The following is a 26593-nucleotide window of genomic DNA, read 5'->3' on the forward strand; positions in this document are numbered from 1 at the left end:
AGGTCTCCTTCTTGAGTGCACTGAGACACCACAGCCAGAACTGGCATGATCGAAGTTCAAAGAGGACACAGCATAGCGTTTGCTGTACATGCTGAAGTCCTTTAACTCCTCCGCCTTCAAATCCAGGGCTCTTCAGTGACATTCAGGACACAGGTCCTCACTTGTCATATTGTCCAGCTGTGACTTAGAGACATGTTCCCGTGTATAGCACATGTTACTTCCTCCTCTTGGGCTTGTCTGCTGGCAGACGCTGATGAAGCCAGAAGGAAATGTTCTTCTGGTCCACTGTACATGGCTTCCTGAAACGGACAGAACTGCCTGTAAAGTCTAAGGCCAGAGCACGTGTGTGTTTTGTTTCCTTGGCTTGATTCCACCACTCCTTACAGTCACGCCAATCGTCATTCGGCTGGTACAGAACAGTCACTGTAAAAGCAAAAGCAGTGTGATGGGAACAAGGTTCTGGAAGCTTCTGTCTGTAAACGGTTGTGTGCTGTGTCCCACAGGCCCAGTGTCAAGAAGTACGAAAAAGGAAAGAGCTGGAGCTGCAGATTCTGACGGAGCCCATCCGGAGCTGGGAGGGGGATGACATAAAGACGCTGGGCAGTGTTACGTACATGTCCCAAGTCACGATTCAGTGCGCAGGAAGCGAGGTACCGGGGTCCACCTCTACCACCATGCCTGTCCCACTCCTAAGGTTCTGTATTTCGGGTCTAGAGTAATGGCAGGTGCTGCTGATGTACATGGAGACTCACACTTGTGGCCCACTTTTTATCCCTGACGTGGAGAGCTTCGATGTGTGTGGAAAGCTCACAGCAGATGGGCTTGTTGCCGGTTCATATATCCACCTGGGATCAGCTTGGTCCAGAGCCCTGTGAGCTGAGAGGGCGTCCACCCAAGACTGGAAGAGACCAGCATGTGTCTCATCTGTACAGGTGTCCTCTAGAGACATTTGCGTGGCCTGGCTCAGCCTTCTTGGTAGAGCACACTTTCGGGAGCCTGGTGTTTTATGGCACTGGCTTGTGTGTACTCAAGTGTCTACTTATGGGAGTCCTAGCTTTGATGCTGGCGTGTTAAGTGACATCCCTCCCCAGTGGCAGTTGGTGTGAATGGGTGGTCATTGGGGGAGGTAGTCCATTTGATGGTGGGGCAAACTCGAGCTTCACCGTCCACATACACAGCCACTTGGACAGAGAAGAAGCAGAACTTTCCCTGAGTGTTGCCACCACATTCCAGTGTAGATACTGTAAGAAATTGTCACTTTCTTCTTTTACCACACTGGCCTGAAACACTTAGATCTTTCAAAAATTTGTTCCTTAATCAAATGATTTTATGTGTGTGGGTGTTTTGCCCACATGCATGTTTTTGTACAGGGTTGTGCAGTGTAGGCCAGAAGAGGGTGTCTAATCCCCGGGAACTGGAGTTACAGACAGTTGTGAGCTGCCTTGTGGGTGCTGGGAATTAAACCTCGGTCCACTGAAAGAGCATCCAGTCTTCTTAAACCACAGAGCCATCTCCAGCCCCTTAACTATGTGATTTTTAAGGTTTGTTTTAGGTAACTATGCAACATTTCCCAAAGTGCTAAGTCTCCCTAACAGTGGTGGGTATTACTTGAAAAAGAGTCAGAGCCGTCGTGCCCTCTAGGCAAGAGGTCTTCTGCTGGTACTCCCCAGCCTGTGCGCCTCCAAGAGAACATAACAGGTCAACAGGTCGTTTCAGCAACTTCTTTAGGGTACAGACCCCCCCCCCCCCCATTCCTGCCACCCTTTGAATGGGTGTGACATTGTGAAGAACGTGCTTGGGAAAGCTGTTTACTGTACTTACCCACATTGAAAGGCAGTGGCTCAAATGCTGGAGGACTCATGCCTATTTCTTTGACTTTCAGATTCTCAGGACTTTTGTCTCTTAGATATGTGTGTTCTCTATGACTTTTGTTACCTTGGAGCAAATGATATTTAATGCATAGGAGTGTTTTAAGTTTTCCATGTAAACCAGAAATCAAACGGATGAGAGCAACGTTTACTTCACATTTTGTCCTAGTTCTCGTTTAGCCTGAAGAATCCACCTGTCCCCATCTCTCCTTAAAATTTTCTAAGTTCTTTTTCTTTGTGACATGAACAGGAAGTTACCAAGTTATTCAAAGGTACTCCACACAGGGCTGGAGAGATGGCTCAGTGGTTAAGAACACTCGATGCTCTTCCCAAGGACCTGGGTTTGATTCCCAGCACACACATGGCAGCTCACAACTATCTGTAACTCTAGTTCCAGGGGATCCAACACCTTCTTGTGGCCTCTTTGGGTGCTGTACTCATGTGGTACACAGACATACATGCAATGCAGAAAGACATTCATACACATAAACAATACAAATAAGTAAGCCTTTAATTTTTTTTTTTTTAGACAAGATCTCTTAGTTACATAGCTCTGACTGTCCTAGAACTCAGTATATAGAACCGACTGACTTGGAACACAGAGATCCGCCTGCCTCTGCCTCAGGAGTGCTGGGATTAAAGGCGTGGGCCACCACACCTGACTAAATAAACCTTAAAAAAAGAAAAAGAGGACAAAGGCATCTCACAGGAGCTTGCAAGCTCAGGGTTCTTGAGTCACATAGTCAGTCACTTCCTGCTTTGAAAATGTCATGGTGTGTGCTTATTCTGTACTGACTATAGTTCTCTGGCTGTGCGAAGGGTAATGTAGACTTGCTTATACTTTGTCAGCATTTAACACTGCTCATATAATTTGGTAGAAATCTCAGTTAGGAAATACAGTGTATGGTCCACGGGTCTGGGCTGAAGCTCCAGACACATTGTGAATAGCTCTTTCTGATGCAGGAGAAGAATGAGCGCTACCTCCTGCTCTTCCCAAGCCTTCTGCTCATGTTGTCTGCCAGTCCCAGGATGAGTGGTTTCATCTACCAGGTGAGGACACTTACATTGATGCTTCGTTGTTTGTGGTGGATGTCAGAATTGTTTTCAGGATGCTTTTGAATTTGTGGATTCATACTGGACGTGCCTGTAAATGCACAGTATGTGGCACTATAACGTCACGACTGTGTTCTTGGCTGTGAGTTCACTTCTGTTGCGTCTTTCCGTGTGTCTGGAGAGAAGTGTACATTTGTGAGCAGTCCGTGCCGGTCTCTCTCACCGACTGCGTTGTCCCTGCAAAGCACGTTGCTTCTCTGGGCTTTCATGTTCTGTTGTGCACAGCCCAGGTTCAGCTAGGTGCTGCGGGCTCAGAAAGACTGTTTGTTGTAAGGGATAGAACACGCCAGACGAATACACTGGGTGTGTCACCTGGTCATCTAACCTTTTGTAACTCATCATTTAATGTATTAGCTTTTAATCATTTCCTGGAGAAAATTTTGAGAGCTGATTGTAGGAGAAAGCTTGCGGGGCTCTTTTTGTTGCCACAGGAACTGGTGGTGGGGCCGTTAGGTAGGTCCAGGAGGTGCTCCTAGAGTCCAACCTCGCATACGGCTCTAATGCCAGTCACTGCTTCGCCTTCAAGTGGCAAGGAGTGTAGAGTCCTGAGGGGAAGGTGTGGCATGGTCTGTCCCGGAGGGTTGTCACTACTGCTGTTCCCAAGGAGCCTTCCTAGATGGCAGAGCAGATAGGTGTGAGAAGACTCAGAATGGAAGGCCCCCTGAGGAGAGGCCGGGTGGCTGAGGTGCCAGAGTGGCAAGTCCCCTTGAGAGGTGCCTCTTCCTGGTTCCCGTTCATGCCCCAGAGCCTCAGCCTCAGCTGGTACTTGTGCCGGGATCATCTGTTGCTGTGGCATGCCTTGGAGATGGTACCTCAGCAGCAGGATGCTGTCTTTGTACTCCAGACAGTTCCTGAGTTTGTGCTAATCAGCCCTGGTGATGGTCATCACCTCCAGTGCTCATCTTTGCAGGTGGAGCACTGACTGCTTGCCCACGGGCATGCATGCAACCCCAGTACCTGGAGGCAAAGTGCAGCCGTCTACCGGGCTCGCCCTTGGCTGTTTGGAGTGGGTGTTGTGTTTTAACCTGGAGTAGGGCACAAGGTGGGGAAATTGTCCTGTGCAGTGCTGGACATTGGCAGCCTCTCCAGCCTCCACTGCCACATAGCAGGGGTTCCTGTCAGGTTCTGACACTGCTCCATGTTCCCTGAGCCCAGGTCAGCAGATGTCCTAGCTTACTTTGGACTGCTGTTTACACCGTAACCAAAAGAAACCTGAGAGTTAAGGGGTGTTTGGCTTACCTGTCCAGATCATAGTCTGTCACTCGAGAAAGTCAAGGCCGGAAAGCGGGGGCAGAGGTGGGGACTACGGAGCAGTGCGGCTTGCTGCCCAAGGGTAGTTCTTCCCATCGTGGGCTGGGCCTGCTGCATCAGTCACCAATCAAGGAAGATGCCTCACAGGCTTGCCTATGGACTACTGGGAGGTTGGCAGTTTCTCCTGGGGTTTCTGCTTCCCAGGTGTCCCTAGCTTGTAGCTAGTTGACAAAAACCTATTAGCATGAGTACTGTCCTGCCTGCTGGTAAAGTCCTGTCTTGGCTAACAGTTTCCTGGGCCCCGAACCCATAGACTGTGTCAAGATGTGGTCTTTGGCCACCAGGTGTCACAGTTCGTGTGGTTTGAAGAAAGCTGTTGGGTGCTGAGCTTTGTTCCCTTCCGGTTTGCAGCTGACATTTCCTGCTTTGTTGTGAGCCCCAGTCCCATTTTTGCAGACAGCTTGACTGCCGCTTGTGCACCCTATGGCCCCTGTGGGAGCTCCTGTGTTTTCTGTTGGACAGAGGAGAGCGCAGTCTGTCAGTGTGTGTTCTTGTCTCTGTCTCGTCAGTTGGGCCTCAAACTCAGAACTCCTCTTTCTTGTGAGGCGGTGTGCGCTCTGCTGCAGTGTGGCCCTTGAAGCAGGACTGGCTTCTGTCTTCTGCCCACTGACTGGCCAACTGGATGAAAGTCCTGCTTTGAGTCATACTCTGCCATTTTGCCGGTTTGGGTTCTTCACCGTGGTTTGATCATTATTTAAGGTGGTAGCTCTTTCGTACACATGGTTCTGCTGCCATGTGTAAAGTCATTTAATGTTTCATGTCACCTTCTTTATTAGAAAAGCATTCATTGTTTGGGGGATCTCTTTTAGGGAAAGCTGCCAACGACAGGAATGACAATCACAAAACTTGAGGACAGTGAGAACCACAGGAATGCGTTTGAGATATCAGGTAATGTGCCCAGGCTTGTGCAGACGCTGTGTCTGAGTGAGGAGGGCAGCCGGTCCTCGAGTGTTACGGTGGCCTCAGCTTCTGGGTGTCTGTATGTGCTTGTGTGTGTTCACTTGTCATTCCACCTTTCTCCTCTAGGGAGCATGATCGAGCGGATTCTGGTGTCTTGCAACAACCAGCAGGACCTGCATGAGTGGGTGGACCACCTACAGAAGCAGACGAAGGTTACGTCTGTCAGCAACCCCACCGTCAAGCCCCACTCGGTGCCGTCACACACAGTAAGAGCCACCACCTTCCTTTCTCGGCCCTCACAGTGGTGTCCCAGGCTGGGCTGTCATCACAGAGCAGACCGCCTCACAGACACTTCCGGGTATGCTCTCTAGCTCAGTGATGCTCAGAGCTACCTCAGAGGGCTCTCACTGCACCCTGGGAGCCACTGGCCGGTAGGGGATTTTTCTGAGAATTTAAAACTTTATATATGGTATTCAAAAACAAAAAACCCAAAGAGAAGTAATAGTGGTGTTACAAAGGCATCAGACAGAGCTCCTGACTGACTTTAAGAATGATAGCGTTGGACCTGGGCTCAGGTGGTGGAGCTCTTCCTTAGCGCAAAGTTGGATTCCTGGTGCCTGCTGCATAAGCTGGGTTTGGTGGCACATGACTGTCTTCCCAGCACTTGGGAGGTCGGGGCAGGAGGATCTGAAGTTCAGGGTTGTCCTTGACTGTATGTTAAGGCCATCCTGGGTTACTTGAGACCCTGACTCCAAACAGAGACAAAACAAAACTAAAAACAACAACTCCCCCCCAAATCATTTATTTTTCACTTAATGAAAACTCAGTAGCAGTTAGGGTTTTTTAGAGATACAGATTTCAAAACACATCAACATTGGTGTTTAAACTTTGGTGTGAACATTTTTGTTTGAGAAGTTGGCGTTATCTTAAAACTTAACTGTAGCTAGAGTTTTCCTGCCTGGCCCACAGTCAGGACAAATCTCTCTCACCTGCCAGTCCCACAGCCACTCAGACCCGACCAAGTAAACACAGAGACTTATATTGGTTACAAACTGTATGGCCGTGGCAGGCTTCTTGCTAACTGTTCTTACAGCTTAAATTAATCCATTTCCATTAATCTATACCTTGCCACATGGCTCGTGGCTTACCGGCATCTTCACATGCTGTTTGTCATTGTGGCAGCTGGCAGTGTCTCTCTGACTCAGCCTTCCACTTCCCAGCTTTATTCTCCTCCTTGTCCCGCCTACACTTCCTGCCTAGCCAATGGCCAATCAGTGTTTTATTTATTGACTAATTAGCAACACACTTGACAAACAGACCATCCCACAGCACTTAACTGTTTTTGTTGAAAAATTGAGCAAGGCTTTCAAAAATGACCTTTGCTGACACAGTGTATGATTATAGATTTTTCTCCCTTCTTTGTGTGCCTCTTGTGATAGTTTCTGCTGTGTAGTTCATTTTTTTTCCCATCAACACCTTCATGCAGCGGGTCATCATGGCACCTAAGAGCACAGCTCTACCATGTGGTTCTCTTTCCACTCCTGGTCTCACACCAGGCTCCAGTGTTCGGATCCGCTGTCTTGTCTCAGTAGTTGGAGCTTCAGTGCCTTACTGTCTTAGCTAGGACTTGAGTCTGTTGGGCTGCACTCCATAATTTCTCCTTACTTCAAAAGGTCCTATAGAGCCCGGTGGTGGTGCACACCTTTGATCCCAGCATTCAGGAAGCAGACGCAGAAGGATTTCCATGAGTTCGAGGCCAGCCTGGAGTTCCAGGACAGCCAAGGCTACACAGAGAAACCCTGTCTTAAAAAAGCAAAAAACTAAACAAAATAAAAGGTCCTGAAGAGAAGGCTGGAAATTGGGGGTGTAGCTCAGTGGTAGAGCATTTGCCTGACATTGCAAGGTGCTGGAATCAATTCCCAGTGCCATCAAAATAATAAAAAAGTAAAAACCACTTAGCTTTTGAGTGGTAAGTTTATCCCAGGGACATGGGTTGCCTGAATGAGTGTGTACAGAGCAGCAGGGTGAAGTCAGGCTCCTCACACCTGTCACATAGACTGCCGTGTCCGGGCACTTGGTGTCCCAGCATTTGATGGCATGTAGTGGAAGCCAGAAAATAGCCTGCCATGGGCAGCTGTGGAGTCCTGCTAGGACAAGGTGCCTGCCTCATGTGCTAGTGTAGAAGCACTGATGTTCCCCTGCAGTTGGTGGCCTATGTGTTTTCTGCCTGGGATCCAGTTCTGTCCAGCATCAATTATTCTCTCCTTCTAGCATCAGGCGTCACTCTTCTTTTCCAAGTAAGGAGAACCAAGCCAGTGTTTAATTACTACCACTTTACTGCTACAAGGGGCATGGGATACAGCTTTCTCCTCTGTGGGTTGCTTGTTTTGAGAAAGCTTGTTTTGAAGGGGTCTAGTGTCTGTAATGTGCCATGAGCCAGCAACTAGTGGGTGACCTGGTGCTTTGGGTGCCACAACCTTCACAGGCTTAGGATTGTATCTCACCAGCATTCAATTCCCAGAGTTATGCAGCCAGATCCTGGTGGTTGTGCATTAACTGCATCAGCTGCGTGAGATCCAGGGGCGCATTTGAGTCACACTTATTTTATTAACATTTTCATTTCATTGTCAGTGTGGTTGGTTTTGGGGTTTTCTAAGACTATAAACCTTATTAACATACCCCACTGAAGGGTCAGATTTCATATTACTGTTTTTATTCAAACAAGCTGGGATTTTTAAGAGAAAAATACCTTTATTTTAGAGATTAACATCCTTCTGTGTAGGCCAAATGGTCTGTATTTCTGTCTTCACACAGTTCTGTGGCAATTGGGTTTGCCCAAACAGGAAAGAGCCGTAGATAGGATGGGCCTGACTGCTGTACCTAAGAAAATTGCTCTCTCCTTCTCCCCCCGCCCCCTTGGTTTTGCCCTCTTCCTGTGTTAGCAGGTGATAGTGTATTTCCGGGAGGACACCCCACTGTCAGCCATCATGCTCCATTCATTCGTTTGGAAGTTGTGATGCTCACACTAGTTTTCTTACACACTGACATCACAGCTGTAACCTGTGTAGAGTGTGGATCTCTCAGCTCCGTGTCCTGCCCAGAACCCTCGGCAGCATGGTAGAGCGAGGGGTTAGAGCCGTGTGGTTAGGGCTTCTCCAGTGGCCTCACCCATCTCATGCTCTCTCTGCTCTTGCTTTTGTGCCTGGCAGCTTCCCTCCCATCCTATCACTCCATCCAGCAAGCACGCGGACAGCAAGCCTGTGGCACTGACGCCTGCGTACCACACACTCCCCCACCCCTCTCACCATGGCACCCCACACACCACCATCAGCTGGGGACCCCTGGAGCCTCCGAAGACCCCCAAGCCTTGGAGCCTGAGCTGCCTGCGGCCTGCACCTCCCCTCCGGCCCTCCGCTGCTCTCTGCTACAAGGAGGTGAGGTCCTGCAGCCACTCAGACTGCCAGCTGCAGTGAGCGTTCTTGACATCTGGGTGTGGGAGGGTCGCACTCAGCTCCATTTGTCACTTCAGTGAGTTCAGAAAGGAAAGTCTTGTGTTTCCGTTTATGGCATGAGGACCCCAGTGAGTCCTTCAGAACTGAGAAGAGGGTTTGCCTTGCTCTCTGTCATCCCCTTCTGCTGCGAGGGCCAGAAGGCGGCACCTTTACATGTGATAGGATGGGCAGCACCACCCTCAGACTGGGATATCCTGGGCCTGTACTTGAGGGGTGGTGCCCCGGAGGCACCGAGCCGGAGGTGCTCGTGAACATGGAGGCTGCTAGGGCCTCCCCCTGCTGCATGCCGTTCTAGAGTCCTGAGGCTGTTGGAGGTCAAGAGGAGGTGAAAATGGTGCAGCCCTGAGGCAGTGCCTCCCTGGCCTGGGAGGGGTTGCAGCGCCCTCCTCAGCCCACGCCCGCGCTCTCCCGCATGCCGAGTGTAGCCCCAGCACACTTGCGTCTTCACTAAGTGTCTGCAGTTTCATGCGCTCCACCTAACCCTGCTTCCACCCGAGAGGCTCAGCTCTGGTGAGTGTGAGTCGGTGCGAGCCTAGACATGGTGGCTTGTACGAGAACGAGGGAATGGAGCGTGCACAGGGTCTTTTTGGTAGGTGCTCCTGTATTTCAAGGGGTGCTCTCTTGAGTCCACAGTAGGGTTCTTTCGGAACTGATTTCTGTCTAAGGTCATTCTCTATTACGTAGGAAGTTTGAGGCCAGCATGGGCCACAAGGAGAGAGGTTTCAAAGACGAAGTCAAGCAGGGTGTGATCGCACATGCCTTTAATTCCAGCACCCCAGATGCAGACAGGAGGGTCTCTGAGTTGGAGGCCAGCCTGGTTTCTGTAGTGAGTTCCAGGCCAGCTAGGACTCCGTAGACCGTCCGTCTCAAAGCAGCAGCGACCACAAAGGAAGACGGAGGAGGTAGCTGTAAAAGTCTGCTCTGCCCTGGGAGTGGGTCACCTGCACTGGAGTGGCCGCCGTGGAGGCGGAGGTCTGTGCCACCTCATGTGCCCCTGTCGAACCCTCATCCAGCGTGCTGTGCGCACACTCCCCTTTACCTTAAAGGAAAGATGCTAAGATGCTGTTGGACATTCTCTCTACTTTGTTCAGAGCTGAGACACAGGCAACCTCAGAGAGGCCAGCGAGTCCTGTCTCCACTAGTCCGTGCTTAGCCATTGGTTCCCTGCCTGCTTCCTTTGCCTTTAACTTTGGGATTTTGTATATTTTCCTGAAGGTATCTTTGCTTTCTGTTCTTTTTAAATAACCTATTTTCCTTCACTTACACCCCAGAGTGGACAGCCCTGCCCTGGCTGTGGGGAGTGTGCGTGTGGGCCACCTGTCCTTTCTCTTTCTCAGCAGAGGCCTTACTCTTGTGGGATACGTGGGGTCCAGTCCTGTTAACAGGGTTTTCGTCAGAGCTGAGGAGTGTTACAGAGGGGTGGCGAAACGTCGTCGCCTTGGCTCTGGGTTTGGGTCCGTGTTGGCACTGGCAGAGATAAACAGAAGAGCTGGTGATGGGGGTGGGAAGTGCTTGGTGGTGTCCGGCCGGTTTCCTACCGTCTGTCAGCATGTTTTGTCGTTGGTGTTTCCCCAGGATCTTAGTAAGAGCCCCAAGACCATGAAAAAGCTGCTGCCAAAGCGCAAGCCCGAGCGGAAGCCTTCAGACGAGGAGTTTGCTGTGCGCAAGAGTGAGTATCCACCTGTGGGAGCGTGGCCACCTCGTGGGTCTCGGCCATGCCGTGGAAGAGATGACCTTCCCTAGTGATAGTACAGGACGGGGGCGAGCTGGGCTGCACCTTGACAAGTAGGTGGCAGGGTGCAGCAGGCCTCACCGGCCTCCCTCTCCTTTGTAAGACTGTTGTGTTCACACCCTTCATTCTGGTTCCGCCGCGCCACCGGCTCTTGCAGCCCCACTCCAGGCCCAGGCAGTGTCCAGTCCCCATCTCTGAGGGGCTGTGGTTCCCTGCCACCTTTTCTCCACCCCGCAGACCTGTAATCTGTTCACACACCTGTGCCTTGTCTGTCAGGAAGGTGTGGCTGGGCTCAGGTGGGCCTGGTGGCCCTTACTGAACAAGTATCTGCCGTGTGTCTTCCATGTGACTGGCACCGTGGGGTGCTGGGACAGGGATGTTGGTCAGACTTGCAGTCACTAGCAGACATTGAATGCTGCTTTGTATCCAGCTGTGAGACAGGCTGTGAAGGCCAAGTCCACAGCACTGGTCCTCAGGTGGGTAGATTTGCCCCAGGAGATGTGGATCAGTGCTAAAAACAGTTCACTTGTCACAGCCAGCTGCCTGTGTTGTTGGCTCTGTTGGTGGAGACGGAGGCAGCTGTGGAGCAGCCTGCAGCCTGCTCAAGAGTTGACACAGATAGCGGTGCCCAGCTTCTAGATGCAACACTCCTCCTGGTGGGGGTGGGGAGCCTGAGGGGCCACAGCCGGCTGACGGGTGCATAGGTAGAGGACAGTTGGCAGGGTGGACTTACGTTGGGGAGACACAAGCCTGGAGGCAGGACTGAGTGGCTAGTGGGCCTGTGGTTCTGATGATGAGAGAGGTCTGGGCTAGCTGAAAGCTGGATGTGCTCGGAGGTTGGAGGAGAGGCAGTTTAGTGCCTGTGTCCTTACCCAGAAGTCCCATCAGGTTAGGGATGGTGTGCCAGACCAAGGACCTGGGCCTGACTGGTGCCCAGCAAACCTTACTCCCCTACAGCTTCTGTTGACTGGCTGAGTTGTGTTAACTTGAAGGCCAGGAGGATACACAGTCTGTGCGGTAGTCCACACTGAAGGAATGGCAGCAGCAGAACCTCTGCTGCGGGGGGAGACTGACTGGCATGGCTGTGGACACAGCGAGCCTGCCCTCTGCTTCTGCCTTTGATGGCTCTCTCTGCCCTGGTGCGGTGTTCATGTGCTCACCCAAGTGTGGAAAGAGCAGCTGGTTACAGCAGCCAGCTAGAGCACACCTGACTGAAGGTGGTTCCTGCTGCCCAGAGGGAACGGAAGCCTTTGCTGCAGCCTCCCGGGTTCTCTGAGGTAGCCACTGTGGGAACCTGCCTAATGACATGTTCCAGGTTTAGGACTTTCAGCTTTTGGGACTGCAGTCCACTGTCTTGAAGTAAAGATTCGGTTTGCCTTATATACAATTTACTTCCTTAAAACGTTGCTGAGAACTGGACGTGGTGGTGCACACCTCTAATCCCAGCACTCAAGACACTGAGGCGGACACATCTCTGTAAGTTCAGAGGTCAGCTTGGCTTACGTAGCAAGTTCTAGACTGGTCAAGGCTACATAGTGAGACCTTGTCTCAAAGAAATACATACATAAAAGTTACTGAGGCACAATTATTTACAGCTATGAGAATATCAGCCTTGTAGTCTTCTGTGTTTTTATTAGAATAGGTGAACCTAAAAAAAACAACATAGCCAAGTAACCTGGGAGAGAACCGGAAGAGAAGAATACAGAAGACAAGTGGTTTTCTTCCACGGGTCACCCCTCTCTGAGCACAGTGATGCTGAGGGGCTGTGTCTGGTCCCACTGCCTCACATGTTCTTCTGGCCTCTGCCTGGACAGGAAGCTGGCACCCAGGGGCACACTGAAGGCAGGGCTTTGAGGCGCCTCTGTGCTTGGTTGGCATGGTAAATTTCCTACATTAGTGTCTGAGTGGGAATTCCTAGGTCAGAGGGAATGTCTCTTTGAAGGCCTATGATCTGTCTTTCTAGAAGTTTCCTGTCTGTACTCTGCACAGCTTTCCTGTCCACACTGTGTGGAGGCCCAGTCTGTGAAACCGGGCTGCTTGGCTGAGTCTTACTTCCTCTCTTCACGAGACTTGGTGTCTTTTTGCTGCTCTTGTCTCCGTGGGTTACGTGTCTCCATGGATTACGTGTCTCCGTGGGCTGCGTATTCCAGTCTCCTGCTGTTTCTGGTGTGTCGTGGGGGACCTTCTTTTCTGAGGGGTTTAGAACTCTACAGAGTCATGCTGCTAACCCTTTGTAGTGTGTTAGTTTCAAAACCTTAAAAGCTCTTTAATATTCCTATTTATAACTTCTTTAAAAATTAGCCAATGGGAAAGCGAAGGCTGGCATCCTAACTGCCGGCATAGTTCTGGGATGTGTTTGGAGTGGTGATGGGCTCCCATGTCTCCGAACAGGCACAGCTGCTCTGGAAGAAGATGCGCAGATCCTGAAGGTCATCGAGGCTTACTGCACCAGTGCAAAGACACGGCAGACACTGAACTCAAGTGAGTGTCCCTCTTCACCCCGGGGGGTGGGGGGCGTGGCGGGGGGCGCAGTCTACAAGCAGCTGCTCCCCGGACCTAGCTGCTCTTTGGAGGGAGGGTTCAGGAGCGTAGCAAGTGGCATGACAGTGTGCCCCAGGGCTGTGTTCTAGATAGCGTCCACTGTGGGGGGGGGGGGGGCCTGCATCGTCTGTGAAGCTTCAATTGTCCAGCGGCATGCAGAAGGCAGTGGGGGTCCCTTTGTTTACTTTTGCTCTTTGATGGTGTTCCTGGGACTTTTTTTTAAGCTTTTAAAAATTATCTAAAATTCAAGTCTAGAGCCATATTTCTATCGTCTTTAAAATTTTTACTTTGTTTTTAATATTTTTAAATAAACAATGGTAATTTCTTTGGCAGAGTCCAGGTGGTTGTTGCTCTTAACTCCCCACAGGTGGGGTCTACAGTGTGGCAGCATCCAGGAGTACTGCCTGCCTGAGAGGCCACTGCCCTTTGATGGGCAGGTGGAGCCTAGCAGTTCTCTTTCCTGGCTGTTTTGGAACTGGCTGTTTGGCATAGAAACCACTTGCTGTGGATCTCCTGTCTTGCCCCTTCTCCATGCCAGTTTTTGGAGAGACACCTTTCCACCTCTTCTTTAGCACCTGCAGGGTGGCTCAGATCTGTGTCTGGCCAGCCTTGGAAAGACAGAAGGTGGGGAAGGGCCTCTTCAGCCACCTCCACTCTTGTCAAGTCGCCTGCTGCTCTGCCAGCTCGTGCAGCAGGCTAGGCCCCAGGGGCCTCTGCCGGTGACTGGACGGTCCTTCCTCCACTTGGAGGGTTTTTGTGGCACCGCACTGTTGGCTGCTTATGGCGTTAAGGTCTTGTTAGGGGTCAGCGAGGTCCCTTTTTGTCCCTGCCATCTCTGGGCAAGAACCTGTTGTAACTGATGAGTAGAGTGGGAGAGCCATAGGGAGGCTTGGTCCCCCAGCGAGCCATGTGACATGTATACATGTGATATGTATTGGGATGGTTGACTGTTAACTCACAAATATAATTAAAGTGTTCCATCTCCATAATTGACAATGATTGTGTTGTGATAGGCTGTAACCATAGCCAACAGTTTGATAGATTCGGATTTGTGGTTTTAGATCAGTCACCCCCCTTTCAAGTGCTTAAACTGAAACAGGAATTCCCCAGCCTGTAATCTCAGATGAACATGGCAGATCTGTGAACTCCTGAGTGTGGCACAGGCCACATTCCCTCTGGGCAAAAGGCAGTGCCCTGAGGTGAGCTGTGGCTCCTGCCTGGGCGGCCTGAGTAGGGCAGCCTGTAGTTGGTGCAGAGCCCCTCTCCCGCCTGGCCTGCTCTGTACTTCTGTCCTTTGCAGGCAGGGAAAGCTCTGCCCACTGTGCTGAGTTTGCTCTCGTTGACATGCTGCGTCCCAGCCTGCATCCCAGAGCCTCAGAGGTGCAATCATGCATGGCTGCCACCCAGATGCTGCGGCACAGGACAGGGGACAGTCTGTGCTGGACAGGTGATGTGGCTGATGAGGGCATTGGAAATGGGTTCATAGTGAACACACTTCCACAGTAAGTGCCTCGCAAACGTTTTGAGAAGGCTGATCTGTTGTTCCCCAAAGCTCCGCTCTGTTCAGTCTGTGTCTGGATGCCAAGGGGATGTTGCAAACCGAGCACAGTTGGCATTGTTTTCTGTCTCAGAAGGAATGGCCTTCAGGACTTGGAACGCAGCCTGTTTTGGCTGCCGAGGCTTACCTGCGGCTTCTCCCTGCAGGAGCCCTATTCAGCCTTGCATGCCCACCTAGCTGCTGACCAGCTCACGCTCACACTGCTAACCGTGCATGGAGTTCTGCCCCTTTCCCTTGCCACTGCCTCCTGTCACCTCCCTTTTCCATGGTGGCATTGCCAGTTTGTATTCGTCTCCCTGATGGTAAAGAACCACATCAGGGAGGTGACAGGGACCCACTCTGTCCTTCGCTCCGCATTCAGACTCTGGTGCTGGGGCAGGTTGACACGGTAAGTTCAGGCTCCCACTGCTGATGCCTGATGCCTTGGCAAGGGATCACTAGGAAGCGACAGAACCTGGTGAGGGGATTTTGTATTTAGTGTATCATTTTCAGAATAGGGACTAATGCTTAGTTCACCACACGGTTAGTACCGTTTTATAACTTATGTCCTAAATAAGAGTGTTGATAGAATTGGCTAATTGCCAAGTGTTACAGAACCATGTTTTGGACATGAGTGCACTGTATAGTTTTTAGCTGAGATATAGTGAGTCCTTCGAAGTAGGACTGTGACGGGCTTACTGAAGTGATTGGTTGGGTTTGTTCTGAGGGTTGTGCTGAGTTCATTGTAGAAACCCAGCAGTTAATAAGGAGAAACAAACGTGTTGCCGTTTTGTAACAATATTTTCTCTTTCCCTTCTCTTCCCATCACCTTTTGCTTTTGTTCCATGTTTGGTTGTGGCTCTTCCTGTCCGTCCTCCTCACCCCTCTGCCTGTCGCACCTGTCACTCCATCCCGTCTTAGCATGGCAAGGCACTGACCTGATGCATAATCACGTCTTGGCTGATGACGACCAATCAAGTCTAGACTCCTTGGGTCGTCGCAGTAGCCTTTCTCGTTTGGAGCCCTCAGACCTCTCGGAAGACTCTGAGTATGACAGTATATGGACAGCCCATAGTTACAGAATGGGTTCTGCATCCCGTAAGAGCTGCTGCTCATATATCTCTCACCAGAACTAACGCACTGAGCCTTTCTTAACAATGCTTGTATCGCAGCCTGCTTTTCTTAGACGTTTCTTGCTGTTCCTTGTCTCTCTTATGTGATATTTTAACAACTCTGGAGAGTGTCTTGATATTTCCCATTGTACCTAGTGGAGGCTCAATTGCCAATCTGAGAACGCATTCAACTGCTGCCTGTTGGAGGGAGGTGGTGGGTCCAATGAGTCTGTACCTGAGGGGCTTTTCCCATTAGGGAGTGTTTTATACAAGCCCCAGAAGGTTCGGTTTTTTAATTCTCCATGTAGCAACTGTTTCACTTCCTTTTGGATACAGCCGTATGGACACTTTTCTAGTTTATGCAACCGCATAGGTTTGCGTCCAAGTGCCACAACGGAGGAGACTCTAGCCTTACACATAGGGATCTAGGTTTTTTGTTTTTTTTTATTTTTAAATGTATAATGCACTTGACCAAGTAGCTGTGGAGAGGCTGAGAGGAGTGTCTGTAACCGAAGCCCCGAGTCGGCTGACAGCTGCTTTGGTGATGGTGCAGAATGCTACATGGACTCCGTGCCTGGCAGATGCACACCAGGGCTGGTACCATTGGGTGTTGAGAGCAGAGTCTGGAATCTGTCTCCACCCACTGCTCTGTGCCTTCTCATGTGTGCGCCATGGCTGTGAGGTGAGAGCTCCCCTTCTAAAGGTGAGTTCCCTATCACGGCTGAGACATCCACTATTACACCACACTTCCCTGAGCTGCAGTATGGCTAGTGTGAGGCACCGTCGAGTCTGCACTCGGAGGCAGCAGCCTTGGTCGCTGCCCGTGCAGCTCAGCTGCGTTCAGAGAGGTGCTTGGCTGAGTGCTTGGCTTGGCTGCAGCCTGGCTGCCCCACATCCATACTTGGCTGTCTGTGAGAGCCACGCACACCTTGTAGCTTTGAACACCAGCTGCAGTGAAACTGTTTCCAGCAATCCTGTAGTTCACCCCGGTACTTCATTCCAATGCAGTCTCAAAGGCTGAGTAGGTCCCCACGCGCTGGCCTGGGAGACAGCCCCTAGCCCCCCGGGGTTGTGGTGAGGAGTTTCCACTGCACTGAGAAAGAGCTGAGTGTGACTTGATTCAGTTGCAGCAGCAGACCCCGCCTGGCCGTTGCTTGATTGGCAGCGCTGTCTACAGGGTGGTCCTTGACATCTGCTTCAGAGATGGTGCCACAGCAAGTGGAGAGGGTGCTCTTTCCATCCTTCAGGGGATGAGCTCTAGTGGCCATGACCTCTGACCCCAGCCCTCCTTGCCAAGCCTGCATATCCAGTATTGTGTCCCCTTTGCTCCTCCCCTGGGAGCTGGGTCCTGCTGCTGCCAGTAGAGTGGCGTGTGCATGGCGGGCGGGCGGCATGGCCTGGGGCCGCTGGGCAGCACAGCTACCCACACCAGGTCTGTCTGTTCCTCGTGGCTGCAGAGCTGCTCGTGCCCCCTGAAGAGTTTGGACTTCTATAAGAAAGTCAAGGAGCAAGCTTTTCAAACTGGCACCCAGTATTAATTTCCAGTGGAAATGAAGTTTGTGTAGATTCTGCCAAATAGCAAATGGGAGTTTTGAAAAACAAAACATGCAATGTCTGTGTTGATTTGATTTCATAGAGTGACAGAAACGGCTCTGCTGTCATATCCCACTCCGCGGTTGTCTCTACGGCCCCAGGCTGCTTGCCCTGCCTTACCTTAGCACGGGTTGCCTGTCCTAAGTGGTGTGGTACAACAGGGAGGCACAGCTGTACTTTAGGTTTTCACACAAGAGAAGTGACAGTCGCTGTCGGTATTGTGAAGCACAGTCCTCATGGTTTGCCCTGGATCCTTTCGTACCAGTCAGAGCCCTTGGATGGCGGGTTTTTTTTGTTTTTTTGCTGAGGCCAATGCTGTGGAACAGCAGCCCAAACTTTTCTTTGCATTTGTTTTGAATGTCTGACATTGGTTTTGTGACCTGGTTAGAAGTGTGTTAGTGCCACAGGCACAGGAGATGGTCCTTGTGTGGCAGAGGGAACACAGCACTGGAGGGGCCATCCTTTCTACATTTGTGGAACTGTAGTCATGCTGATAGTATCTAACATTTCTGCAGCTCTGTAAGCCGTGTACAGTGAGTGTGATACGGAAGAATACAGACTGAGCAAGAAGGTAGGTCCAAGCCATCCCGGGCCGTCTGCAGGTGGCTCAGCAGTGTTCCTGTCTAACTGGTCCTCGCCACAAGTCTTTACTAAGCTACGTTAATCCTGTGTTCGGCATAAAATTGCCAAAACACAATAATGTGTACATAGTGGTATAAGATCTTGGGGAAATCTATATATTGTGCTCTTTATCTGTGAATGGGAAAAGCCATTTTAGTACCAGACCCCCATTTGAAAACTCACTTGGATGTATATCTGAATGTTGCATTGTATTGTACAGTATGCTCACTGTCTGTGGTTGCATATGGCAATGAAGTGTCTGTTTTATATTTAAAAAGACATCTGTTCTGTACAGTTGAAATAAATTTTGCATTTGCTAGCCCTTGGCTTTTATATTTGTTACATGGGGAGGGGAATAGCATAGTTGGAAGCTGAGTGTGCCGTGGCCGTTCTCTCAAGCTGGCATCTTCCACGGGCATGCCTTCTGGCTGCTGTGAGAGAGGACTGGTGCTTTCTTAGGTGAGATGTATTCTAAATAGTACAAGGCAGGGGCTTCCTATGTAGCCCTGGCTGGCCTTGAACTCACAGAGCTCTGCCCACGTCTTCCTCCCTAGAAGGGAGGATCCAAGGCATGCCCCTCCAGGCCCAGCTGTTTTCTTCCTGTTTCCCTGTTCTTGCAAAGCTTGTCCTCAGAAACAGCATTCCCCTGTCACAGGTGAAAAGAATTCCGCCTTTAAGCCCTTCATTTGGACCAGTGTTTCCCTCTTGTTCTGTGAAGTGCATGCCTAGTTGAGAAGAGAAAGCCATTCCTCTATGGAAAAAGCTAATCCAGATCTCAGACCCATAGACAGTGCAGCCGTGTGATTTGAGTGCTGCTGAAGAGATCTCTAAGGGTAATGCTTGGTTTCATCCTGAAAGTAGTGTCAGTTGAGTTTAGTAAATTGTAGGAGCATGTCACAAGTGTTTCAGGCACTGGCCAGATGGAGACAGACTTAGATAGTCATTGCTTTGGGTGCAGGTACATATGTGCATGCCCACATACTTAACATACCTCACACGGGGTATGCGTTCACAACTGACGTGGTTATTGCTGAGTCTCACAGCTGTATGCCACCCATGGTCCCTGGCATGAGGGAGTGCCCTGGAGTGATCCTTGGCTATGGCAGCCTAGGCACAGTCTGCTCTGAATTGGATTCCTTGGTTAGATCTGTTTCTCAACTGAGACCCATAGCCTGGTGGTCTTTGACAGTGCAGGACAGGATTCTGAGACTACTAGTGTTTGACTCTTGTGTTCCTGTTGCTTCGAACATGTTCCCAGTCTTGAATCATATCTGTGAGTGTGTGTTCCATAGGACCTAGAGCCTGCTGGCATCCCCAGCATGCCCGTGTTCTCAAAGAATGACCTTGTAAGTGTGTTAGACAGAGGACTTGAGGTTGGCAAGACACACCTGCCTGCCGGTTTGTTGGGGAGCTTCCAGCCAAGAAGTCTAGGCTGGGGCCGATTGTGACCTGTTCTCTGTCCCCCTGTGTTGTTTCTACTCCACTTGCACATGGAAATCATAACAGTGAGGGCAGGGTGATAGTTTTGTTAAGGGGCTGTGGGACCACCTGGCACTTCTCACACTGTTAGCCATAAACCCCACAGAAGTCCGTCCGTCGCTTAGATGAGCAGCTTTGGGTGGACTGAATCAAAGTCTGGCCTTTGCCAAACCCGCAGTGTTCTAGCAGTGTGCTGGGAACCTCCAGGAAGGCTGCATGCAGCCACCGCAGATCCTGACTCCATCTCCCCAGAGACCACAGCTTGCAAAACACGGCTCTCAGTTTGCTAGTGGATCTACGTTCCTGTGATGGGATTTTAAGTTCTGAGGTTATATGATTTTTCTGAGTTAGGTATTCAAGAAAAGTGTGCTATGATGCCACTAAGAATATTTCAGATACAATGTGTTAAGAAATGTCTTTGAGAAAATTTAAAATTCTTAAAACAGTCTACCAACTTATGAACCTGGCTGTGCTATGCTCCCTTGTTTCGTTGAAAGGCTACATGGTGAGCTAGCAACGTCTGTCTACAGATTAACAGACTCCATTGCAGGCCCATGACTTGCTGTCAGGACCTCCAGCGACTATTCCCCTGCTTCTGTCAAAGCTGGAGCGGCTAGTCCCTTCTACCAGGAACACGGTCCCATCCTTAGACTTGGAATTCTTGGGTGCCTGGTACCCCAAGGCCCTGCCACGTGTTTTCAACTGATGACTGAGGTCATGGAATTTTAGTTCCTTAAATCCATTGTGTCACTTAGTGGACCTCAAGGGCTGTACTTACGACCGACTTTGTTGGTCAGAGCTGGCTGTGAGACTGTGTGCCTCTAAGAACAGCTCTCTCTGTAGAGAACTCCAAGTAGTACATGGAGCCCCGAAGATTAGCTGCAGGGTTAACCCCCAGGGAAGTGTCCTCAGTCTGATGTGGGTGTCAGGGTTCCTCCTTGCTTTGCAGAGACACCTGCGTGTCACTTACGCACTCTGGACACTTTAATGCTAGAAACAAATTGTCCCGTGAGAAAAGACTAAAGAACTGAAAGGAAGTGTGTCGTCTGTGCTGGGTGCAGTTCTGAAGTCTCCGTTCTCACCTGCTGCTCCTTTCAAGCCTCTGTTGAGTTTAATTTGACAGAGTAGTCATCAAGACTTTTTAATTTGGCGCCAACTCAGCCCCCAGCTGTCGGCCCAAGCAGTATCCTTGGCCACTGGATACCCGTGGGGAACCTGCGGAGCTAACCCAAGTGCTGTTCCTGGCTGCGCTCTTCACCATGGAGCGTGGGTCCAGCTGCTCACACAGCTGACTCATTGGACCCTCACTTTTCCGGGCACAGTGAGCATGCACTAACCTCTTCTAAAAGACACTTGTCACCTGCCCTCATGCGCGGTGCTTTCTCTTGTGTCCCCGAGTGATCCAGATGTCTGTCAGTGCTCAACAGGAAAGAGCCTGAGTGGGCTCCTGCTGTGTCAAGGAGGCTGTCCAGAAGGGACGTCTGCCTGCTGGACCCTGCATGGGGTGGGGTGGGGCTGACACCGTCGGCCTGCTGGTGTTTTTTAAAAACACATTCCTCTCTAGGACTGCATCTTAGAGCCCTGCATCTCCAGGACTGGGGCACTGAGGGAAAGATAAATGGTGTGGCCTCACCAGAGCCTGTTGATGTAAACCCCCTCTAAGAGTAGGATGGCCATCTTTGAGATAGTCTTTCACAAAGTAACATGTGAGTGTACTCAGAGCACACTGGGGTGTTGACAGCGTTTCAGCTGCTCACATGGGATTCAAGGCTGGGCTGCCTCCCTCTGCCTACTTCTTTCATGGGCAGAACTGTGCCGTGTGACACAGACACGGCTGGATGGCCGGTTCTGAGCTCCCCAGGGTATTTCCAGTCCCTCTCCTCATGGGCTTGATCCAGCACCTTCCAGTGCAACAGACTTGGCAGATACACAGAAGGTGGCCTGGGGAGGTGTACCTGAGGCTAGTCCCCAGGCCCCATGCTTGCCCTGGTGGATGGCTAGCTCCGCATGCCAGGGACATTTCACAAACCCATGCTGCCAGCTTAGACAGCAGTGACTCACCTCCGTTTGTTCAGAGACGCACAGGCTTGGGTTCAAGTGCCCGCAAAGCTGCTCTCCACAGTGCCGTCTCTCAAACACTGTTCTAGGGTTTCCATGCCAACAGGGGTGCACAAGAAGTGCTCCTTAAAATCTGATGTGCTTTCAGGAAATCATACAAAGGGCACCCCGGAAACACAAAAGCGAATTAGCGCCATTTCCCCAGTCAGCCACCTTATGCCATATGCTTTTCTCAGAAGAGTGTGCAGACAAGCACAGCCGTGAGCAGGTGAACCTGTTGTGCGGCAGAACCCATCCTTCCTCCTGTTTGCACCTGGTGGTGGTGCTCAGAAGCAAATGCTCATAATCACATTGTGTGATCCTTCCTGGTACCTACCCTTTCAAGGCCAGGGTCTGTTGCACAGTGCATGTCCCATGAGGTGGTCACCGGTCAGCATCTGTGCCAGGACCATGTGCCTCTGATGCTGTGGGTAGTGTGTTTCCTTCCCATTCAAAGCTGTGTGTGTTCAAGGGGGTGAGAGAATTCACAGTGATCAGACTATAAATTTCACTTTTTAAAATGATGCGTTACAATGTTATAGACGTAACTGAACACAGTCTTTCCTTGATGTTTCCGTTGTTAATTTTAGCCCTTAACACTGAGCTGCCTCTCCAGACCTTCAACTTTTTTGTAATTTCTAAGAGCTTTTCAATTATAAGCACAAGAATTATGCGTTCTTTCCTGGTCTGGTCTCTCCAGCAATTCTGGAATGATCTAATGGTTTAAATTTTGGTTGTGTATTGAGTGCGGTGTGGTCAGACCTCTAATGTACTTGCTGTTAGAGATTTCTGTAGTTAAAAGAGTTTAATAAGATGTAAAAGAGGCTATTTTTACGTTTTTTTCTGTTGCTGTTTTCTTTCCTCTGTAATGCTTTGGTTGGCCACACCAGCAGACAGCTGGAGAAACCTGGTCAAAGGTTTGAATGTGTAGTCACTGGCCTTGGGTGTCTAAGGGATGTGTAGCACAGTAGTTACCTCCCTTGGTCCTGCCGCGGCACTCACGTGGGACTTTTCTTTTTAACGACCAGGTTCACGTAAGGAATCTGCTCCACAAGTGCTGCTTCCAGAAGAAGAAAAAATCATAGTTGAAGAAACCAGAAGCAATGGGCAGACCGTGATAGAGGAAAAGTAAGGCGTTTTCTTTTCTGTGGGGCTGGCTCCCCTCCCCTGCCCGTTGGTGGGGTAGTCTTAACTAAAACTGCTGGAGGCTGCTGGAGGCTGGGTGCAGTGTCGCTGATGGTGATGGCCTAGACTGGAGGTTAGCCTGAGGCAGCCAGTCCGGCTGCTCTGAAGTTAGGAATTTCGATAAGAAGACTTAGTCAGCAGCCCTGGAGGCCCTGCCAGCCTGCATCCTTGGTATTCCACCACCTTCACGTGCTTACGCTTTCCTGTTCCAGGAGCCTCGTGGACACGGTGTACGCATTAAAGGATGAAGTCCAAGAGTTAAGACAGGTACGCCAACCAGTTTTTAGTTTTAATCATTTTTTTTTTAAATGGGAGAAAAAGGGAAACACTGTTTTAAACATGGAGCTCATTGTGGATTAAAAAGAAATCACAAAGCCACCAGCCTTACTTAAGAGTGACAGGCAAGGGCCAGAGATGGCTCAGCAGTTCAGAGCATGAGTATGTCAAGTTCATTTTCCAGAATCCACAAGGCAGCTCACAACCATCTATTAACTCCAGTCCTGAGTTATCTGATGCCTTCTTCTGGCCTCTTTGGGTACTGCATGCACATTATACACACATATGTGCAGGAAAAAACACCCATACATGTAAAGCAAAACAAATCTAAAAGCTGAAATAATTCTCTAAATCATCATTTAAAAATACAGGAGTGACAGGCCAGGAAATACTTGTTTCTTTGGCACTGCTGTGTAGATGTGAGCCACCTCAGGGTTTGCTGGAGTAATCTGGGGTACTGCCCGTTAGAGTACCCTGCTGGTTGCCTCTGGCTACTTGGCTTCAAAAACCCAGAACAGCAGGACATTGGTGTCTAGCCAGCTGTATGTGTGACAGTGTGGTTTTGTTAAACCTTCAAGTTGTACTTTATTATTTTATTTGGTGTCATGTTGGGTAGGGCACGTGCCGTCACGTCTGTGTGCAGGTCAGAGAACGGCTTTGTACGTGCCGTTGGTTCTCTGCTTCCGTCTGTGTGCAGGTTCTGGGAATCCAACACTGTCCGGCTTGCACTGCTGAGCTGGTGTGTGGTGTGCATGCTCAACAGCTGGTGGGCAGGTTGGAAGGCTGGCGTGCAGTGCAGAGACTTTGGAGGGAGGGAGGGCTGGAGTGTCCTGAGGGTGAGGCGACTGGACACAGCTGCCTGTCTCCTCCCCGCTGGGTTCGGGGCAGCACGCTTTCCTTCCTTCCTGACACATTCCCTCAGTTGCTGCTGCTTCCTTTCTGCATTTGATGGGACAAGGGAATTAGAAATGCTGACAGTAGGTCTGTGGACATTGGCCTTGTCACTGTCTCCAGCCCCTTCCTTCTGGCACGTTTTATCAAGTTGTCTTTTCATGAGTGGAAGTGGGAGACTGCCCAGTGTACCTCAGTGTATGTGACTCAGCTCTGTTGGCCAGCCGCTCCCAACCTGGGCTACCTAAGAGGAAGGATGCTTAGCGTGACCTCTGTCATGCTTGCTTCGCAGGATAACAAGAAGATGAAGAAGTCCTTAGAGGAGGAGCAGAGGGCCCGCAAGGACCTGGAGAAGCTGGTGAGGAAGGTTCTAAAGAACATGAACGACCCTGCTTGGGATGAGACCAATCTATAGGCCGAAGACCAGCCAAAGACCAGCTCCCAGTCAAGGCCCAAGCACAGTGACATTCAGGACTAAGGCAGGTGGTCTTCATCAGGCTGGTGCTGACAAAGCTACATGTGAGTTACAGACACTGAGGCCTGGGCTGAGCATGTCTGCCGACTTCTCCATGCAGTGACTGACCAGAGGCCTCTGGCTTTTGGACTTAACTGACTCTATAAATAGCATATCTGTGTACTTGTAAATACTGACCTCTGAACGCATACCCTCGATGTGACCAGGCTAACCCTCTTGCTAGGATTTCCTTCTCCGCCTTTCTGGCCACAAGGATTTGAAGTTGTATTCTCGAAGTGTTGGGAGCAGAAGGGTGAAGAGACAGATGCCTGGGCGGCCGACTTGCCCCACAAGGCGCAGGCTCTGTGGTGCCGTCAGGAGCCCCAGCTTGGGCACAGTGACCTTGTGTGTCACCGCCCTCTTAACTGCAGTATTCCAGTCTCAGGCCTGTGGCTGTGCCCGGGAATCATGGAGTCTAGGAAGGTGATGTTGCTCTCTACCTGTGATACTCCTCCTGCTGCCCTGTCCTGGCTGGGCCCTGGGTCCCAGGAATGTGTCACAGTGTAGAGAAGTGGGTCAGCCTTGTGCAGCGTGGCCCTCGCGCCGAGAGAACTGGACCCTGTATATAGATGTGTTATTTATTCCATATTCTCCAGCCGGTGCTGCCGGGCAGAGCTGGACTGCAGGCTGCTGTCAGCCAGGAGCTCTGATCTGTCCAGGCCACTGACAGCCCTCCTGCCCCTCTGAGCAAGACTAAAGCAATACATAGCCGCAGTTGAGCTACAGTGGAAGCCCCACAGGACTGTGCCCTACTGTGCCCATGCCCTCCCTGCTCTGCTGCTGCCTCCCTAGGCCCAGGCAGGCCCTGGAAGGCAGGTGGCCTGGACTAGAAGCCCTGTTTTCTGTTTGGCCAGGGCTTGCCTCTGGTTTGGCAATAAGTGACAGTGACCTCAGCTGTCTGCTTCCTTCCTCCAGAGAGGTTGTTTGGAAGCCAGAGGAATGCCTCCGTAGAAAGGTGTTGAGTGATGGTGTGGCTGCAGTGCTTCAGCACTGCCTCTCCCTGGGATGTGACCCAGGCCAGCACTCCTGTCCCGTGTGGACCGGGACCTCCCCCGTCCTGTGTGGCAGTTCTGGCCCTAAGAGGCCCTTTGTGTTCTCTTCTTCCTCCACACTGACGGGGTGCAGTGCCTGTGGTTTGCGTCTGTCAGGACCCCCAGCCTCACTTAGACTTCTCACCAGAGCCTCCCGCCCACTCCTGTTAGCATTCTACCAGTCTGTGCTGGGTGAGAAAAGGTGAGGAGGGGTCCTCCTCCTTTTTGGAAAGCCTCGTTTCCCAAGCACTTTGCTGACCCAAAAGACGACAGTGTGTTGCTGTCACAGGAGATCTTAACTCAGGAACAACACTCCTTGCATCTCTCCACTGCTGGTGACAGGTGCCTGGGGCTGCTGCGCAGCTCCTCCGCCAAGAGTAAGCGAAGACCACATTTGCCACAGGCCTCACCACCGCTGAGGTCGCCGTCCATGCCCCAGGACAATTTCTTACAGACCTGCCTTAATGATTCGCTTGGAGTATTCCATGAGTATTCATGTTCCTAACATCCCTACCCTGACAGGGTGGCTGGAGGCTGCGTCTAGACACGCTGCCTTTTCTTTCTGTGGATCCAGCGTCTTCCAGGCTCTCCAGAGAGCGAGAATCTGCATCCAAGAGCAGTTCTTTTTAAAAACTGACCCTGTTGTACACACCCGTTTCTCTCTCCTCGAGTCTCTCCGGGTGGGGCTTTGGTACCAACAACCCAGGGCACCATTCACCAACTGTTACCCCTCCGTTTCTCAAGGGATGAGGGGGATTAAGCCATTTCCTCTCCTGTAGATGTGAAGCACTTTCCGTTCTGAACCATGTTGCCATGTAGCAGCCTCTGAAGCTCCATTGTACTCTCCCATCTGCTGTCCGCGCGCCCGTGTGCACTTCATGCCAATCCCCCTACTTCCCTGGGATGCCCAGGGCATCCAGACACTACAGGAACCCGGTGTGTTGGCAGACAGCACCCGGTGTTGACCACTGCAGTGTGTGTGCTATACCCTTGGAATTATTAAACTCCTTATTTTTCTTATCTCATAAAACGTGTCACTTTATCTTCTTTAAGCTGTTCTCTGTGTCTGCGTGCGTGCATGTCTGTGTGTGCCTGTGTCTTGGCTTTTTAGGTTTAAACATCTTGATGTGTTTTGTTTGAAGCAGGAAAATTCGTGTGAGCCTCTGAAGTCACGTTGGGAGCGTTGGAGGATGGTAGGAGTAGGAAGAAGGCAGTTTTAGGAGACGAAGTTGAAGTGGTCGACCCTCCACCCAAGAAATGCACCCTGGAAAAACAGCTGG

At 50.8% G+C, this 26593-nt stretch overlaps 1 protein-coding gene across 3 annotated transcripts in view; it reads left to right on the forward strand.

Annotated features, from left to right (window-relative positions):
* Arhgef7 (Rho guanine nucleotide exchange factor 7) overlaps positions 1 to 26343 on the forward strand; it is a 109404-nt gene extending 83061 nt beyond the window's left edge. For 2 of the 3 annotated variants that reach the window (XM_052751652.1, XM_052751653.1), the window contains 11 exons: positions 504 to 650; positions 2832 to 2918; positions 5102 to 5180; positions 5319 to 5458; positions 8402 to 8626; positions 10280 to 10373; positions 12828 to 12917; positions 15436 to 15612; positions 22445 to 22544; positions 22814 to 22868; positions 24061 to 26343. In XM_052751652.1, coding sequence (XP_052607612.1) covers positions 504 to 650; positions 2832 to 2918; positions 5102 to 5180; positions 5319 to 5458; positions 8402 to 8626; positions 10280 to 10373; positions 12828 to 12917; positions 15436 to 15612; positions 22445 to 22544; positions 22814 to 22868; positions 24061 to 24183 — 1317 coding nt within the window. In that variant the 3' untranslated portion in view covers positions 24184 to 26343. The remainder of the gene's footprint in view (positions 1 to 503; positions 651 to 2831; positions 2919 to 5101; positions 5181 to 5318; positions 5459 to 8401; positions 8627 to 10279; positions 10374 to 12827; positions 12918 to 15435; positions 15613 to 22444; positions 22545 to 22813; positions 22869 to 24060) is intronic. The other variant, XM_052751654.1, reaches the window with a different exon arrangement.
* Positions 26344 to 26593: the final 250 nt, after the last annotated feature.

Source organism: Peromyscus californicus, unplaced genomic scaffold (genome assembly GCF_007827085.1).
Source record: "Peromyscus californicus insignis strain IS unplaced genomic scaffold, ASM782708v3 Scaffold_23__1_contigs__length_62951481, whole genome shotgun sequence".
In the NCBI taxonomy this organism is placed as follows: Eukaryota; Metazoa; Chordata; class Mammalia; order Rodentia; family Cricetidae; genus Peromyscus; species Peromyscus californicus.